The sequence below is a fragment of the Heterocephalus glaber genome, unplaced genomic scaffold, assembly GCF_053883595.1.
Source record: "Heterocephalus glaber isolate CG9 unplaced genomic scaffold, H.glaber_assembly_v1.0 deba00001564, whole genome shotgun sequence".
In the NCBI taxonomy this organism is placed as follows: Eukaryota; Metazoa; Chordata; class Mammalia; order Rodentia; family Bathyergidae; genus Heterocephalus; species Heterocephalus glaber.
This window is the reverse complement of record NW_028258351.1, coordinates 1,550,408-1,565,407: the sequence shown is the minus strand read 5'-3', so window position 1 is coordinate 1,565,407 and position 15,000 is coordinate 1,550,408. Positions and strand designations below refer to the sequence as shown.

At 37.6% G+C, this 15,000-nt stretch overlaps 2 protein-coding genes across 13 annotated transcripts in view; one reads left to right on the top strand and one right to left on the bottom strand.

Annotated features, from left to right (window-relative positions):
* The window catches only part of Tubd1 (tubulin delta 1), a 100,608-nt gene extending 89,366 nt beyond the window's left edge, over positions 1-11,242 (top strand). Inside the window, exon 9 of the mRNA XM_087191854.1 lies at positions 11,107-11,242. Within this exon, the coding sequence (XP_087047980.1) occupies positions 11,107-11,221 (115 nt within the window). The 3' untranslated portion in view covers positions 11,222-11,242. The remainder of the gene's footprint in view (positions 1-11,106) is intronic.
* Vmp1 (vacuole membrane protein 1) overlaps positions 1-15,000 on the bottom strand; it is a 105,202-nt gene that overhangs the window by 47,260 nt on the left and 42,942 nt on the right. For 10 of the 12 annotated variants that reach the window (XM_013067660.3, XM_087191860.1, XM_087191865.1 and 7 more), the window contains 2 exons: positions 12,091-12,258; positions 5,017-5,148 (listed from right to left, as the gene is read on the bottom strand). In XM_013067660.3, coding sequence (XP_012923114.2) covers positions 5,017-5,148; positions 12,091-12,258 — 300 coding nt within the window. The remainder of the gene's footprint in view (positions 1-5,016; positions 5,149-12,090; positions 12,259-15,000) is intronic. The other 2 variants (XM_087191866.1, XM_087191864.1) reach the window with 1 other exon arrangement.

Genomic DNA, 15,000 nt, shown 5'->3' with positions numbered 1-15,000 from the left:
TTAGTAAGAAGAAATGGTCAAAGTCTTCAAGAGCTCAAATTATATTGATAAGATGAAGCATAACTTACCTCTTCATCAAATTCCACAAGAGTTTTTGGAATTGGGCTTTTAAGTGGCAATAAGGTCATCCCACAAATCAAAAAACTGCAAAGAATAAAATGAGTCTTTTTGCCTGCTATTCTAGCCAAAGTTGGGAGTGGTATGGATGGGATGGTACAATGGTATTACATGCAACAAGGCATCCACCACACAACCAAGAGCTACATGAATGGGTGGTCTTATCTTAAACCACTAAATATTAGGGGGATCTGCTACTCATCACCTGATAATTCATAAGATATTCCTATCTTAAAATAATCCCAAAATACAGAAAACAGAAATATGAATAGTCTTTGATGAAACTCATAATTAATGAGGACAAGAACAGATGGAAGAAAATATTTTACCTGCGAATCTATAGGGGAAGTCATGGAAGAGAAGCAAAGTGATTTGCCCAACAGAAGCCCAGAAAAGCTCTTCACCAGAGCTGTGGGAAGGCAGGGAGGCCGAAACCAAGGAGGTTACATAAGCAAACTCCCCGGTCCCTCCCTTACTCAGCACAGCCAGGTGACGCCCCAGTCCCATTGAAGACATCAAATTTGGTCTTGAAGCAAAGCAAAGAAGGGGCTCTGGGCTCAGGACACATTCGTGCTCCTACCTGTGTACATTCGTACCTTCAGTATCCAGAGACTGAACACACAGTGGGTTAGGGAAAGACTACATACTAAATGGAGATCTCTAACCACCACACTTCGGCCTAGTGTTACACTGCCAGCAGCAAGGTTCACATTCCCCGGAAGGGTATTAGAGGATTGGTCATTGGAGAAACTGAACTACTCTAAAGAAAAGATCAACAAGAGATACATGGAAGTTTCCAATAAGCTAGTCAGCCTGACACTTCATTGCATAATACATGGTATAAGCTTCCATTCATCTTTAAGGTGCGTTATTCATGTGCACGGGCGCGCGCGCAGGCACGCACACACACACACACACACACACGCACGTACGTCAGGCTCTAAGGAGAGCTTCCAATCCCAAATACATTTTTTTTCCCTACTACTGGGGATCGAACTCAGCATTTTGCTCTTACCAGGCAGGTACAGTGCCACTGAGCTACATTCCCAGCTCTCCAACCCCAAATAGAACAGACAGAAAATTCAATGCCTGGAGCAACAGGAAATTTGGAGAAAATATCTTCAAAAGATATTTTCAAAAAGATAAACTATTTCGTAGAAATACAGGTTATATATAACAGCAGAAAAAACATTTTAATATAAGACTTAGAAGATAAACATGAGAGCCAGCTGTGGCGGCACATGCCTCTAATTCCAGCACCAGGAAGGCTGAGTGAGGCAGGAGAATCCCCACCAGTCTGAGGCCTGCACGGGCTACATAGTGAGTTCAAGGCCAGCCTCCACTATAAAGTGAGACCTTGTTTCAAATAAACAAATACATTCAAAATAAAAAATAAAGAACAAACTGGGCATGCAGATCAATGTGAAGGCACTGGGTTCAATTATGAGTACCCGAGCGAGGTGATAAATTTGAGGAAACTTTTTAGAAAGTAAAATATAAATATCAGGAGCACAAAGATTAAAAAAGAATTTAAAGGATGGGTATAAGAAGCTCAACATCAAAGTAACCAGAATTCCAAGAAGAGTAGAGACTAAAGAGGGAAACTTTCATGGAAAAAATACAACAACATTCCCTAAAAGTAATGAAGTCCAGGTTGGCAAGTTTTCTGAGCACCTAGCAGAATAAATTTAAATAAGATCTCAGATGATGAAATTAAAAGCTTTAGAGAAAAACCCAAACAAAAATACTGTCAATAAAGAGGGCTTAGAAGGTACCAACCCTCTCAAGACCAACAGCTGAGGCCTGAAGACAACTGAACAGTGCCTTCCAGATTTTACGCACAAAAACAATATTCTCCCTAGGACTCTGAATTCGGTTAATCAATGAGGGTAGAATAAGCCTGTTAGACGGAAGGCATTCCCCATTTTGCATTCACTCGTCCTTAGGAAGTGACTGCAGAATGTGTTTGACCAAAAGGGGAGAAATGTTGAGATAGACAGGAAATCCAACCTGAGGGAGAAGCAACTGCAGAAGGTCAGAAAAATGGCGAGTGGGAAGGGAAGGGGATAAAACAAGGAATTAAGATGTTTTACGTACATGTACCAGCTACCCACAAGGAATGTAAACGTTATGCACTACCATCACATATTAAACAAACCAACCCCAGCAAACTCAGCTGGGAAAGGGGGCCTGGATGGCTCTGGAGTGGGGACTCCATGACAAGAAGGATTATTTACAGTGCTGATTGCCCCTGTACCCCTGAGCCACCCATCCCACCCCCAGTCCCTTTTATTTTTTGAGTTAGGGTCTTGCTAAGTTGCCTAGGCTGGCCTGAACTTGGGATTCTCCTGCTTCTGCCTCCCAAATAGCATGAGCTACTGCACCTGGCACAATTGATATTATTTTATAGATTACCAAATAGGAAGTGATATCAAAGATGTTTTTACAGAGCTGGTGGAAGGAGAGGAGAAAAGCTAGAGATTTAAAGAAACCATGCAAATGAAAAAAAAAAGTTAATTCCAAAAAAACCAAAACAAAGCAAAAAACCCAAAAAAACCTTAAAAAAAGGAAAACTAATCAGAGCACATTAGTTGGCTTAAGAGGACATGACATAAATCTCTTTAGCTGCAAGCTACAGTTATCCTATTTCAACTTGTTGATTTAGTATGACTGAAAAAGTTTTAGAGTTGTTAAATGATGGACACTCATATTAGTGCCACAGTAGAGGAGGCATCAGCTGTGAGAAGTAGGGATACTCATCCACCTACTTCCTGGATGGGCTGATTCAGTAACTGGAATACACCAGTGATGCTGGCATTCTGAGTCTGGGTTCTATTTTTTTTTTTTTTTTTTTTTTTTGGTACCGGGGATCGAACTCGGGTCCTTGCGCTTGCGCAGCAGGCAGTGAAACCACTGAGCTAAATCCCCGGCCTTGGGTTCTATTTTTAAGCATGTGAAATTAGGAAGGGAACAACTTTTAGACCTTCAGTTTTCCAATAAATTAGAAGAATGGTACCTTTTCATACTACCTCAGAGTTATGACAAAGTCACATATATTCTAGATTTAAATTATTAAAAACATTGAAAAATTGTTTCTGGAATCAAGGGCCTCATGTACCCTAGGCAAGTGCTCTGCAACTGAGCTGCACCATCAATGCAAATGTAACTGAAAACGTTGTCCATACATTTTTGTTTTTCTTTTTATTTGTACCGGGGATTGAACTCAGGACCTTGTGCTTGCCAGGCAGGTGCTGTGCTGCTGGGCTAAACACCCAGTCCTATACATTTTTTTTTAAACATAGGATCTTGCTATATAGTCCAGGCTGGCCTTGAACTCATTATGTCGCCCAGGGTGGTCTCCAACTTACAGTGATCCTCCTGCCTCAGCTTTCAGAGTGCTGGGATTACAGGCATGCATCACCATGTCTGGCACATGGTTCTTTATTTTACTTCATTTGTTCTATATTTGGCTATTCTATATTCACGCTGAAATTTGTGTTTCTAACTATAATCTACCAAAACATTTGGTTTATTTCCACTTGGAAATATTCTTTTTCTGGCCAAATATGGTGGTGCACACCTGTAATCCCAGTACTTGGGAGGCTGAAACAGGAGGATTGCCACGAGTTCAAGGCCAGCCGGGGCTACATAGGGAGACCCTGTCTCAACCAAAAAATTAAAAAATAAAGTTTTTATTTTAATAGCCCATCTGATGTTAAAATTTCTTTTTCTCATTTAGGAGGTCTCTGATTCCCAAGAAGAAAATTGTGAAATCATTCATTTATAAAAAATGGGGGGGGGCACTGGTGTGGATTTATCTCCTTACAAACACACAACAGTAAGAAAAAAAATGCATTTGTGTGTGTGTGTGTGTGTGTGTGTGTGTATTTTGAGACAGGGCCTTGCTTTGTAGTGTAGGCTGGACTGGAGCTCACTATGTAGCACAAGGTGCTCTCGAACTGGCAGCGAACTTCCTGCCTCAGCCTCCCAAGTGCTGGGATAACAGGCATGTACCATCATGCCCAGCCAGAAAAATACTTAATTCCATGGTTAACAAACAAATCTGACTGAAGATGTATTTTATGTAAATTAATTCAAACATCTCTCTTTAAAATCCATTTTATTTATATCTAGGTTGCTTTCTAAGCTCACCTGTAAAGACTCAATCATCTAACAATGGTGTCAGGAATCTTCCTGAGGATAAAATAACTACTTTGAAACACTGAGAAGTTGATACACAGATTGTACTGAGGTCAAAAAAGCCTCAGCAAACGACATTATGGAGTGGTTAAGACAGGAATTTAGTGTTAGGGACCCATACCTTGCCTGGTCTGAGGATACTGTCATCTGACAGGGACAAAGGCTAACTGGACTGCTAAAAAGTCTGAACTGTTAAATATTTTTTAAAAAGAAAGTTCTGATATTGTTAAGTTTAATACTCCTTATTGCTTGGCAGCTGAAAGCTTTAATAACTTTTTTTTTTGGTACTGAGGATCGAACTAAGGACCTTGGCACTTGTCAGGCAGGCACAGTGCCACTGAGATTTAGTGCCTCTAAATCCCTGGCCCTATTTTTGCCTTTTTGAGACAGGATCCTGCCATGCAGTTCAGGTTAGCCTTGAACTCACTGTGTAGCCCAGGTTGGCCTTGAACTTGTGGCAATCATCCTGCCTCAGCTCCTGAATGCTGGGATTACAGGTATGTGCCACCACGCCCAGCTCATTTTTATTTTTATTATTTCTTGTTTTTCATCATTTTTTTCAGCTTTTCTGAATATTCTACCCCAAGTCATATCTCATTTTGTTCTCACTTTACGAGTTTTCTTCATTAGAGTAACTATTAACAGTTTCCCTTAATAACAACCTCTTCGGAGAGTGTTCTGTTTCCCCACTGTTCTTACCTGTGCAGACTCCGCATGTTCCAGCATCTCTTCAAATTCCTGATACTCTTCATCATCAGGTTCAGCACCTGAGAGGCGAGCTGCCCTGGCCATGAAATATGGAGGCAGCTCTCCGATTGCTGTACCAATACCCTAGGTGAAACCAAAATGCTCAGAATGAGGTCCTGTTTCTAATGCACAGATGCTTAACAAAGCTACACTCTTTTGTATCACTAAGCTACACAATCGAAAGGTTAAGAGCTTGAATCCTGGCCCTAACACCAATTCTACAGTGGCAAGCAAGGTAATATACAGAACTCTTAGAAAATCCTCGGCACTCTGCTGGCACTCATCTCACATCTCCCCTTAGTTCTGCTATTTTATTTTATGTTTTTTGGCACTGGGGATCAAACTCAGGACTTTGCACTTGTGAGGCAGGCAGCGGCACCACTGAGCTAAATCCCCAGCCCAGTTCTATTATTTTTCTCAGTCCCTCGACTGCTTTCCTGATATACAAATGACTTAGTAATAAGAATTCACCAGAACAGCTGTTCGATTAATATTCTCTAGGAAATGTGCCATTTTAGATGCTGCTCTCACTCCGATACTTGTGTGTGTGTGTGTGTGTTGTTTTAGAATTTCTAACAAACTGTGGCCTGGAAGCCCCTTAAAAACAACAGTCAAGGGGCTGGGGATTTAGCTCAGTGGTTCCGCTGCCTGCCTCGCAGGCGCAAGGTCCAGAGATCGATCCCTGGTACAAAAAACCCCCCAAAAAACAAAAAACAAACAAAAAAAACCCAGTCAAGTGCAAGGTCCTGAGTTCGATCCCTGGTACCAAAAAAAGAAAAAAGAAAGAAAGAAAAGAAAAAAACCTCAACAGTAAGATGGGTAAATTTTCACTACAGGAAAAATGTTTAATTTCCTTAGAACACTGAGTGAGTCATGTTTCAGTCAGTTTGTTGACTTTTGTTTTGGAAAAGAATTTTTTTTCTAATCAATTTAGGACATAAGGAAGAAAACAAAATTTAATGAACCAGGAACTTGGTTTACACTTAAATGGCTTAAACACAGGATAAGTAACAATGCAACAGGCACTCAGACGCTAAGGAAATAGTCAGTTTTGAGCCAGACAGAGACTGCTCTCTACCCTTAGTCACAATGAATGAAAAAGCTTTGGTAGTTCTCAAAAGCAACTTTAACCCTTTCACACCGCTGTGTTCCAAAGGAGGTGTTGCTTCCAGAAGCCTTGAAAATAATTCGCAAAAGATGATTACCAAATTGAAACATTTTATATCCTCACTGTGTGGAAGCAACAATCACCAATTCATGTAAATTCACTATCCCCATGTGAAACAAATGTTTTGAAAGAGAACATAAGTGTCAAAAAAACCTCCCACATATTAATTTATTTTATTTGCATTGCTGGGTATTGAATCCTGGGCCTTGGACATGCTAGACAAGCGCTCTACCACTGAGCTGCACCCTTACTCCCCAGTAATCTTATATTTAAAGAACTAGGGGAAGGGGAGGAGAGACGGGGATAAGACGAAAGGGAGGAGACATACATAAAAGGATATGGCAATGAAATACAAATCATACATTGCTAAACAAGAAAAGTTTGTTTTTTTTTAATGAGCAAAAAGCAATGGTGAAGTTTATTTGAAAAAGTAAAATCAAACAGTGAGGGAGAAACTGGCTCTGTAGAGTGAGCTTGGGCCAAGTAAAAGAAGAAAAAGGAAGATAAAAGTACACCTAGAGAAAGCAGGGTGGGGTACCATGAGGAAAGCCATGACAGCAGCTAAACAAGAAAAGTTAAAGCAGGTTAACTCAGGAGGATGATAGAGAACCAACATTTTTTTTTTTTGATACCGGCGATCGAACTCGGGTCCTTGCGCTTGCGCAGCAGGCAGAGAAACCACTGAGCTAAATCCCCAGCCCTAGAACCAACATTTTTTAAAAAAAGAATTGTTAAAGGGAAACAACCAAGTATTTATCCTTACTTTCCTATATGAACTAAATGTCAGAGTAACCAAACTAGTGATAATAAAAGGTTTATCTGTAGGGGCTAGTGATTTAGCTCAGTGGTTCTGCTGCCTGCCTTGAAAGCCCAAGGGCCCAAGCTTGATCCCTGGTACCAAAAAAAAAAAGGGTTATTTGTAAAAGTATTTTCAAGCCATGTCTGGTGCTGCATGCCTGTAATTCTAGCACTCTGGGAGGCTGAGGCAGGAGCATCCCAGCCTAGGGAACTTAGTGACTTAGCAAGACCCTGTCTTCATCTCCCCCCACCTCTACTCCCAGAGGAGAAAAAAGCTGGGGATGTAACTCAGTGTAAAAGCCCTGAGTTCAATCCTCACTACGGGGGTAAAAAAGTATTCTGGGTAAAGAGGTATACATTTATAGTCCCAGCTACCTGGGAGGCTGAGGTAGGTGGTTATTTTGAGCCCAAGGCCACCCTGGGCAGCATAGCAACATAACAAGACCCCGTTTAAAAAAAAAAAAAGATCTATAATTTGAACATGACTATTTTATAACCTCTAATAAAATAATGGACTTATATAAATAATGGATTGCCATTGGTGCTAATGTCTCAAAAAAGATAAACATTAAACCCAGTGACACAAATATTCAAAGTTATAAAGTATATTCCTGTTAAAAGAAAAAATAAAACCTTCAAGCTTCTTAATCTATCACCTCACAGGGAAGAGAGGGATATGCACCAACCATGATACAATCAGTAAAATTCAGACTGTGCGAAACTCTGACAAATGCATTTCATTAATAAAGATTTGAAAAGACAAACAAAAATTTGAACACTAACTAGGTAATAGATTTTAAGAGACTAGGACTAATTTCTTTTAGGTATGTTACTTTTTAAGCCCTAAGGCTGATATATTCACAGATGAAATGTGGAATCTGCTTCAAAATAACTGAGAGGAGAATGAGGAGAGGTATAAATAAAACAGTATTAACCATGAGTTAATACAGGTGGAAAGTGGGTAAAAGTACACAAAGTTCATTTTATAATTCTCTGTACTTTTGGGGAAATTTTCCACAAGAAAAAGTAAGAAGAAAAAGCTCATTACAATATCTTTTTTATTTTTTTATGGTTTTTTTAAACATTTTTTTATTTTTTGGTACCAGGGATCGAACTCGGGTCCTTGTGCTTGCGAGGCAGGCAACGGAACCACTGGGCTAAATCCCCGGCCCTACAATATCTTATTTAAAACATGAACTTCTCTTAACTACAAGTGTAAAGTTCAAATGTGAAGTCAACATTCAACAGTTCTGAATGCAATCACATGATTCAAACCCATGACAAGTTTCCTTCAAGTCAAAAAGGAAGTAACAATGGACTAAATTGAAATCAAGAGCTATATAATATCTTAGTTGATCATATTCATTATGTTTTAAGTCTGCTAAGATTTTTCCATTTTAATAAGTAACAAGAATAGTGATCACATCAGTATTCCATTATTATGTGAATAAATAAAAGGGAATATAATTAACCAGGTAGGTTTCCCAAAACACCCTATATCTTAGAACAGAAATTTAGTCTATTATCTCAAATCAGATATTGAAGTCTTATGATTTCACAACTCTTTTTTTTTTTTTTGGTACCGGGGATCGAACTCAGGTCCTTGTGCTTGCGCAGCAGGCGGAGAAACCACTGAGTTAAATCCCTGGCCCCATGATTTCACAACTCTTACAAAAGAATTTTGTAATTATAAAAATCCAAATATAGAATATTCTAGATTCAATCTCCCAGCACTCCAAAAAAAAAAAAAAAAAAGGAGAGAACCAAATCTGGAGTTAGGACTGAGGGAGCTTGCCTAGTCTAGCTGCCAACGCCTTGGGGACAGCTGAAATGAAGGCAGGGGAACAGAGTTCCAGGGTAGCCTGGACTCCAAGAGCGAGACAAGAGAAGTCTCCACACAAAACATAAACAAAAGGGCTGCTGATAGAGCTCAGGGGCAAAGGTCCTTGGTTCAAGCCCTTGTACCCGGAGAAAAAGGAAAAAACCCAAACCTTAACATTTGTTTATATACAAAACAAAACAAAAACCACAGAACACTAAAAACTGTTAGCCTATATCTAGTTAAAGGGAATGACTTTTCCTTATTGCAAAAGGACAAGAGGTACATATTTCATCAAGCAGTAATTCAGAAAGCTTGCCTACAAAATCATCATATACCAATATATTACCCTAAACTCCCATGTTTGCAAACATTCAAACCAAGTGATAAACATAGTATCTCCCTAGAGTACTAAACTGTTTTGTTTTTTCACTCAATCGCAGTAGACACTGAATCCTCAGTACTTAGATGCTTAATAACTACTTATGGACTTCATGACTAAAAAGCAAATTTGAAAAGGTGTGTTCCGGTTAAATAGTCAAATTGTGGTAGTTCAAAAAGATGCTACTATAAATAGTTTGGGTCTGGAACTGCCCTGAACGATCCACATGTTAAAGGCTAGGTCCCCAGTTCGGGAATCTTACGGGTGGTAGAATCCTTACCAGGTGGCTTACTAGTGGTGGTGGACCTATGCCATGCGTGTTAGTTTTGTTTTTTTTTTTAAGACAAATGATGTTAATGTATGAGTTGTTTTTTCTAAACTAAAACCTCAGCATTCAGGTTTAATTGCAGTGTTGGCACTCTGACTGGCTCAGGTGATGCCCTTGAAGGGGGCTGTGGGAAGCCGGTTTCCTACTTTCTCTTTCTGTTTCGCACTGGCCTGATGTGAAAATCATCACCATGGGTTTCCCAGCTGCAATGTCATACCGCCTCACCACAGGCCCAAAAGAAATGGGGTCAGTCAATCACGGACTGGAATCTCTAAAACCAAGAACCAGCATAAACCTTATTTTTCTTTATGAATGGGTGTTTGTTACAGTAATGGAAAGCTGACTAACATAGATGCAAACTGAAAAAGAGAGCTTATGAATTAAAAATATTAATTCATTCTATATGCTCCAAGAAACTATTTATGAACAAGTTGAAATAAAGGTTGAGGTTGATTTTATCTTCATTCTTTTGCATATGGGTATTCAGTTTTTCCAGAAGCATTTATTAAATATACTGTTCTTTTAAATGTTGAGAACAGTAAGAACCAAAAAAATATATATATATATATATTTTTGCAACAGGGTCTCACTATGTAGTTTAGACTGGCTTTTGAACTCACTATGTAGCCCAGGCTGGCCTTGAACTTGCTGCAATCTACCTGTCTCAGTCTCCCAAGTTCTGGGATTACAGGAGTGCCCCACCACACTTGACGTGTGCTAGTTTTTTGTTGTTGTGGTTTTTTGGTGCTGGGGATTGAATTTAGGACCTTGTGCTTGCTAGGCAGGCAAGGCACCACTGAGCCAAATCCCTGGCCCGATGTGTGCTAGTTTTGTATAACAGTTCCAAAGAAGGAAACAATAAGAATGATCAAACTTTAGATCAATTATTTGGAATTTATTGACATTCTTCTGTTCTGTGTAAAGTCTAATTCTGACCGCTATGAAGGTGACACATTTAAGGCACAGTCCGTATATCTTTAGGAGCCTAAATTTTATTTGGGGAAGTAAGGCACTAAGTGAGATAAATTTAAGGCATGCATGAAGTCAGGCCAAATAAGCATTACTGACAAAACATATTATGGAATTTGAAGAAGGCAGTTATCACACTGTAGGGGGAATGGACGCTTTTCTGTTTATCCTTAGGTTTTAATTCTAGCCTTAAAAATAATTTTTGAAAGAACAAAAGTATAATGTTAACAAAAACACAAAACTGAAATTTATATACATACTCCCTTTTCATGTATGTTCCAAGTATCTGCTGTTATTCTAATCATGTTTTCATCAAAAGACTAGTGTCTTCAAATTTATAAAACATATTGAACTAGTGTAATGAATTTGTTTCCAGTGTTTATAAAAGAACAACAGGAACCATGACAATTTTTCCTCTTTCATATTCAACACTTCCTTTGTAATTCTTTTAAAGCAAAACATAATTGCTAACATTTAACTGTGTTTTAAAACCCTGCCTCTTTTAAGGTTATAGCATTCATGGTCATTTTAATGAGTTAAGATTTTTAAGCTATCTGTTCACATTCTTTTATTTCCAGGGCCGGGGATTTAGCTCAGTGGTTCCGCCACCTGCCTCGAAAGCCCAAGGACCCAAGTTCGATCCTCCGTACCGAAGAAACAAACACATCCTTTTATTTCCTAAGAAACTGCTAGGGTAAAAAAAGGTATAGGAACATACAAACTCAAACAATGAGTTAAAAAATAATTCAAATGGTAAAAGAATTCTTTAATAAACAAAATTAATCGTTATTATTTGGTTTGTTTCTTTAAGACAGTGTCTTACTTTGTAGCTCAGGCTAGCCTGAAACTCATAATCCTCCTGCCTCTGCCTCTCAAGTACTAGGATTACAGGTATAAGTCACCAAGACTAACTGAAATGAATTATTTCTTAATGATAAGACACCTGAAGAAATTTAGGCACATAGCAAAAACAAAACAAAACAACTTGTGTGGATTAAAATACACCTGTCATTGAACATGTTGTCTAAAAATTGTTCCTAAGATAAGCAAAACATAAAAAGGACTATTGCAAGTGAAAGTAAGATTACCATGTACAACTATATAGTCTGAAACTGACAGTTATCAAAGTTTGATTTATATGAAGAAATGTCTCACCATATTGTGGCATTATAACAATTCTGAAAATAAACAAATGCAGCATTTTAACCTAGGAGACACACAACATTTAACAGTCTAGCATTTACATATTAACTACTTAATAGGTATCAGGTGTATAAATACTAGAACAAATTTTACAAAGTAGTGTAGTTCTACCATGTGTACTCCTTTTCCCTGCTGTGGCTGTGGTCTCCTTGGGACAGTTGCTTCGTGGTGTGCATAACTGCTTGCCTTTCTTGTGAATGTCATTCAAAACTAGAAGAAACTTTAAAAGAACTCTTGCCTTGGAAATAGGTATCTAGTGACCTCGTGAATTCTTTATTATGTTCGGATCTCATCTTAAAAGGTACAACCCACTATCAAGATAGGTTAGTTTTAGACAAATATGAAAGTGCACATCTTACCCACATGCAGGCCTCGATCCTAACTTTCGAGATGATACTCCACAAGGAAATGGTTCCTTCCGTGCCCTCTTCGTCTGGACAAATAATCTGATCAGGATAGGGTGGTTCGGGGAAATTAACTGAATTGCATTCATAAGCAGCTAATGTAACTGAAGCTATGTGTGGGCCCTAGGAAACAAATACATAAAACCTTTGATGAGAAGTAGTAATGAAAAAGGAATTATCAGTACATATAAGAACAAGATTTACATATTTCAAGATGCAGTTAGTAATCTGATAAAATAATCCTTTCTTGAATCTCTTCCTGGCTTATCATCATAATTATTATTATTATTATTATTATTATTATTATTGAGGTTCTAGAGATTGAACCCAGGGTCTTGTGCATGCTAGGCAAGCAGTGCACCACTAAGTCATATCCCCAGCACCTAGCTTGATTTTTAAAAAAATTTACATTTATTGAGATATAATTTACATACTGTAAGAGTAACTTTTTAGGTCTATATTTCAATAAGCTTTGATAAACATACTCAGACATATAACCACGACCAAACTACAGAAGACTTCCATCACTGCAAAAAGTTCCCTTGTGCTCCTCTGTAGTCCAACTGCCCCCACACACCCCATTCATCCTAGCCCTTGGCAACCACTCCTACAGGTTCTGATTTGATTTTTATTTTACTTATCCACATGTACTTGTCAGAATGTTATCCCTGTGATAAAAACTTCCTAAGCCCCTGTCCTTTTAGGTACTATTTGAGAATATCACTTTAAATATTTTTTAAAGAAAATTTTTCTATGGAAATGTTTGTGTTGCTGTGTTTCTTTGTTTTGAAAACCTACGAATGAATAATCATTTAATTCATATTTATATGTGTGACTGTGATAAAGTCTTGAGCACAAATGTTCCTAAATACATAAGATGTCTACACAAGAGTCAACGAGGGAGTTGGTTAAAAATATAAATTCCTGGAGCCCCTAAGCAAAGACTGATGCCATCTAGTGTACGGTATTAGCCATTAGCTGCTCTGAAGGAAAAATACTTCATAGAATCACATACATGTGCCTGAGTATGTGTGAATATTTCTGAATCTGAAGGTTTCTATTAAAGATTTCTCTATTCACTTTTCATAAATGAGTCAGATCCAAAGAAAAGTAGTCTCTTTATAAGTCTTATAAGATCATAAGTTAAAAGAATTTGTGGTTCAAAGACCAAGTCTGTAAGATGTGATAAAAATAAGAGCATTAAAGAATTTGCTATCAAGATAGAAAAATTCTTATCATGCTAATATTAAAAAGGACCATGTTCATAAATCTAACCTACATTTATCCCTAAATAGGCATTAAATTAAAAAATAAAGCAGGTTAAAATAAAATATAAAAAATGAAGTTGTATTATTTATTAGGTTTTCTCTGGATCAAAAAAATCTATTTTAAAATAATCACAGAAGGTAGGCCGGGGATCTAGCTCAGTGGCACTGTGCCTGCCTCACAAGTGAAAGGTCCTGAGTTCAATCCCCTGGTACTACCAAAAAAAGAGAAGGTTTTAGAGCTGGGGATTTAGCTCAGTGGTTTCGCCGCCTACTGCGCAAGCGCAAGGACTCGAGTTCGATCCCCGGTACCAAAAAAAAAAAAAAAAAAATCACAGTTTTTTTTTTTTTTCTTCACAACTTTATTTCAACATAACTATGCTTACAGAAACGCACTCATATTGGTTAAGAGAACGCAATTTAACTTATCGTACATAATTCCAACCAAAAAGCTGGTACATGGTTTAAGATTTTAAAAAGGATTTGTAATCTGGTTTATTTTTGTCTATTTCAAATATTTAAAATGTACAACAAATGCTGCTAAAGAAGGCAGCAAAAACATAGAAAAATATACCTTTGGTTTGCCTCAGAAAAGTAACAAGTATTGCACTATAATCACAGATGATTTTTAAAAGAACACTTTTGATTACTAAGGTTTCTGAAAAGTTATGATTAACCATGAAATCTACAGCTTGTTTCTTTGAATATTATGTACATAAAAGAGTTACAACAGGTTAGGGAAAATAAGATTATTTTTGTGATCCTATAAAAAGCAAACAAGTAAAAAACAACACAAAAAGAAAACAAAAACCAAACTCTTAAAGTTGGTGGTATTCAGAATAATTGCATCATGAGAGAAAAAAATTATCATTATCTAAACTGGACCAATAAAATTAATTTAAAAAATTTATCATATGATTATTACTATCAGAAGCAATTAACCCCCCCAAGCTAACTTCTACTATTAGAAAATACAAAAGTGACATTCAATACCAATAAAAAAAAAAAAATCCAAAGAGTTTAACTATGCTGATCCCACGTAACTGTTCTCCTTTGCTACAAGCTATAAGTACAGACTAGCTGAACTCTAAAAATGAATTGTCAAAAACAAAACCAACCAAAAATGTTCTGGAAAGGTAGCTCACTTGTTAGAACATTTGCCTAGGATGCTTGAGGCTCTGTGCTTGATTCCCAGGAGAGAGAGAGAGAGACTGATTTTTCTAGAATATATATAAAGAGAAAGCTATATCCCTAGTCCAAAAATAGAGATTTAAAATATGTACACCTACAGCTTAAATACATTATCCAATAAAATAAATATTTACCGAGTTTTAATTTTTAGTGATTCTAAAAAAGGACATTTTCAACAATTTGAGAGAATTTTCCCTAAAGATTGTTCATTCATTCAACTAAAGTGATATATACTTTCCATAACCACACTATTAAGTCATGATTACTCAGCTTCAGGGCCAGACGGGGTGACAAAATGAACATTAGTAACTCAGTCATACAGCTATAGTATAAATAGGAAAGGTAAACTGGATACAACCACCATAAAATACAAAATTCCACATGTACCAGTGGGAGCAAGGCTAGGGAT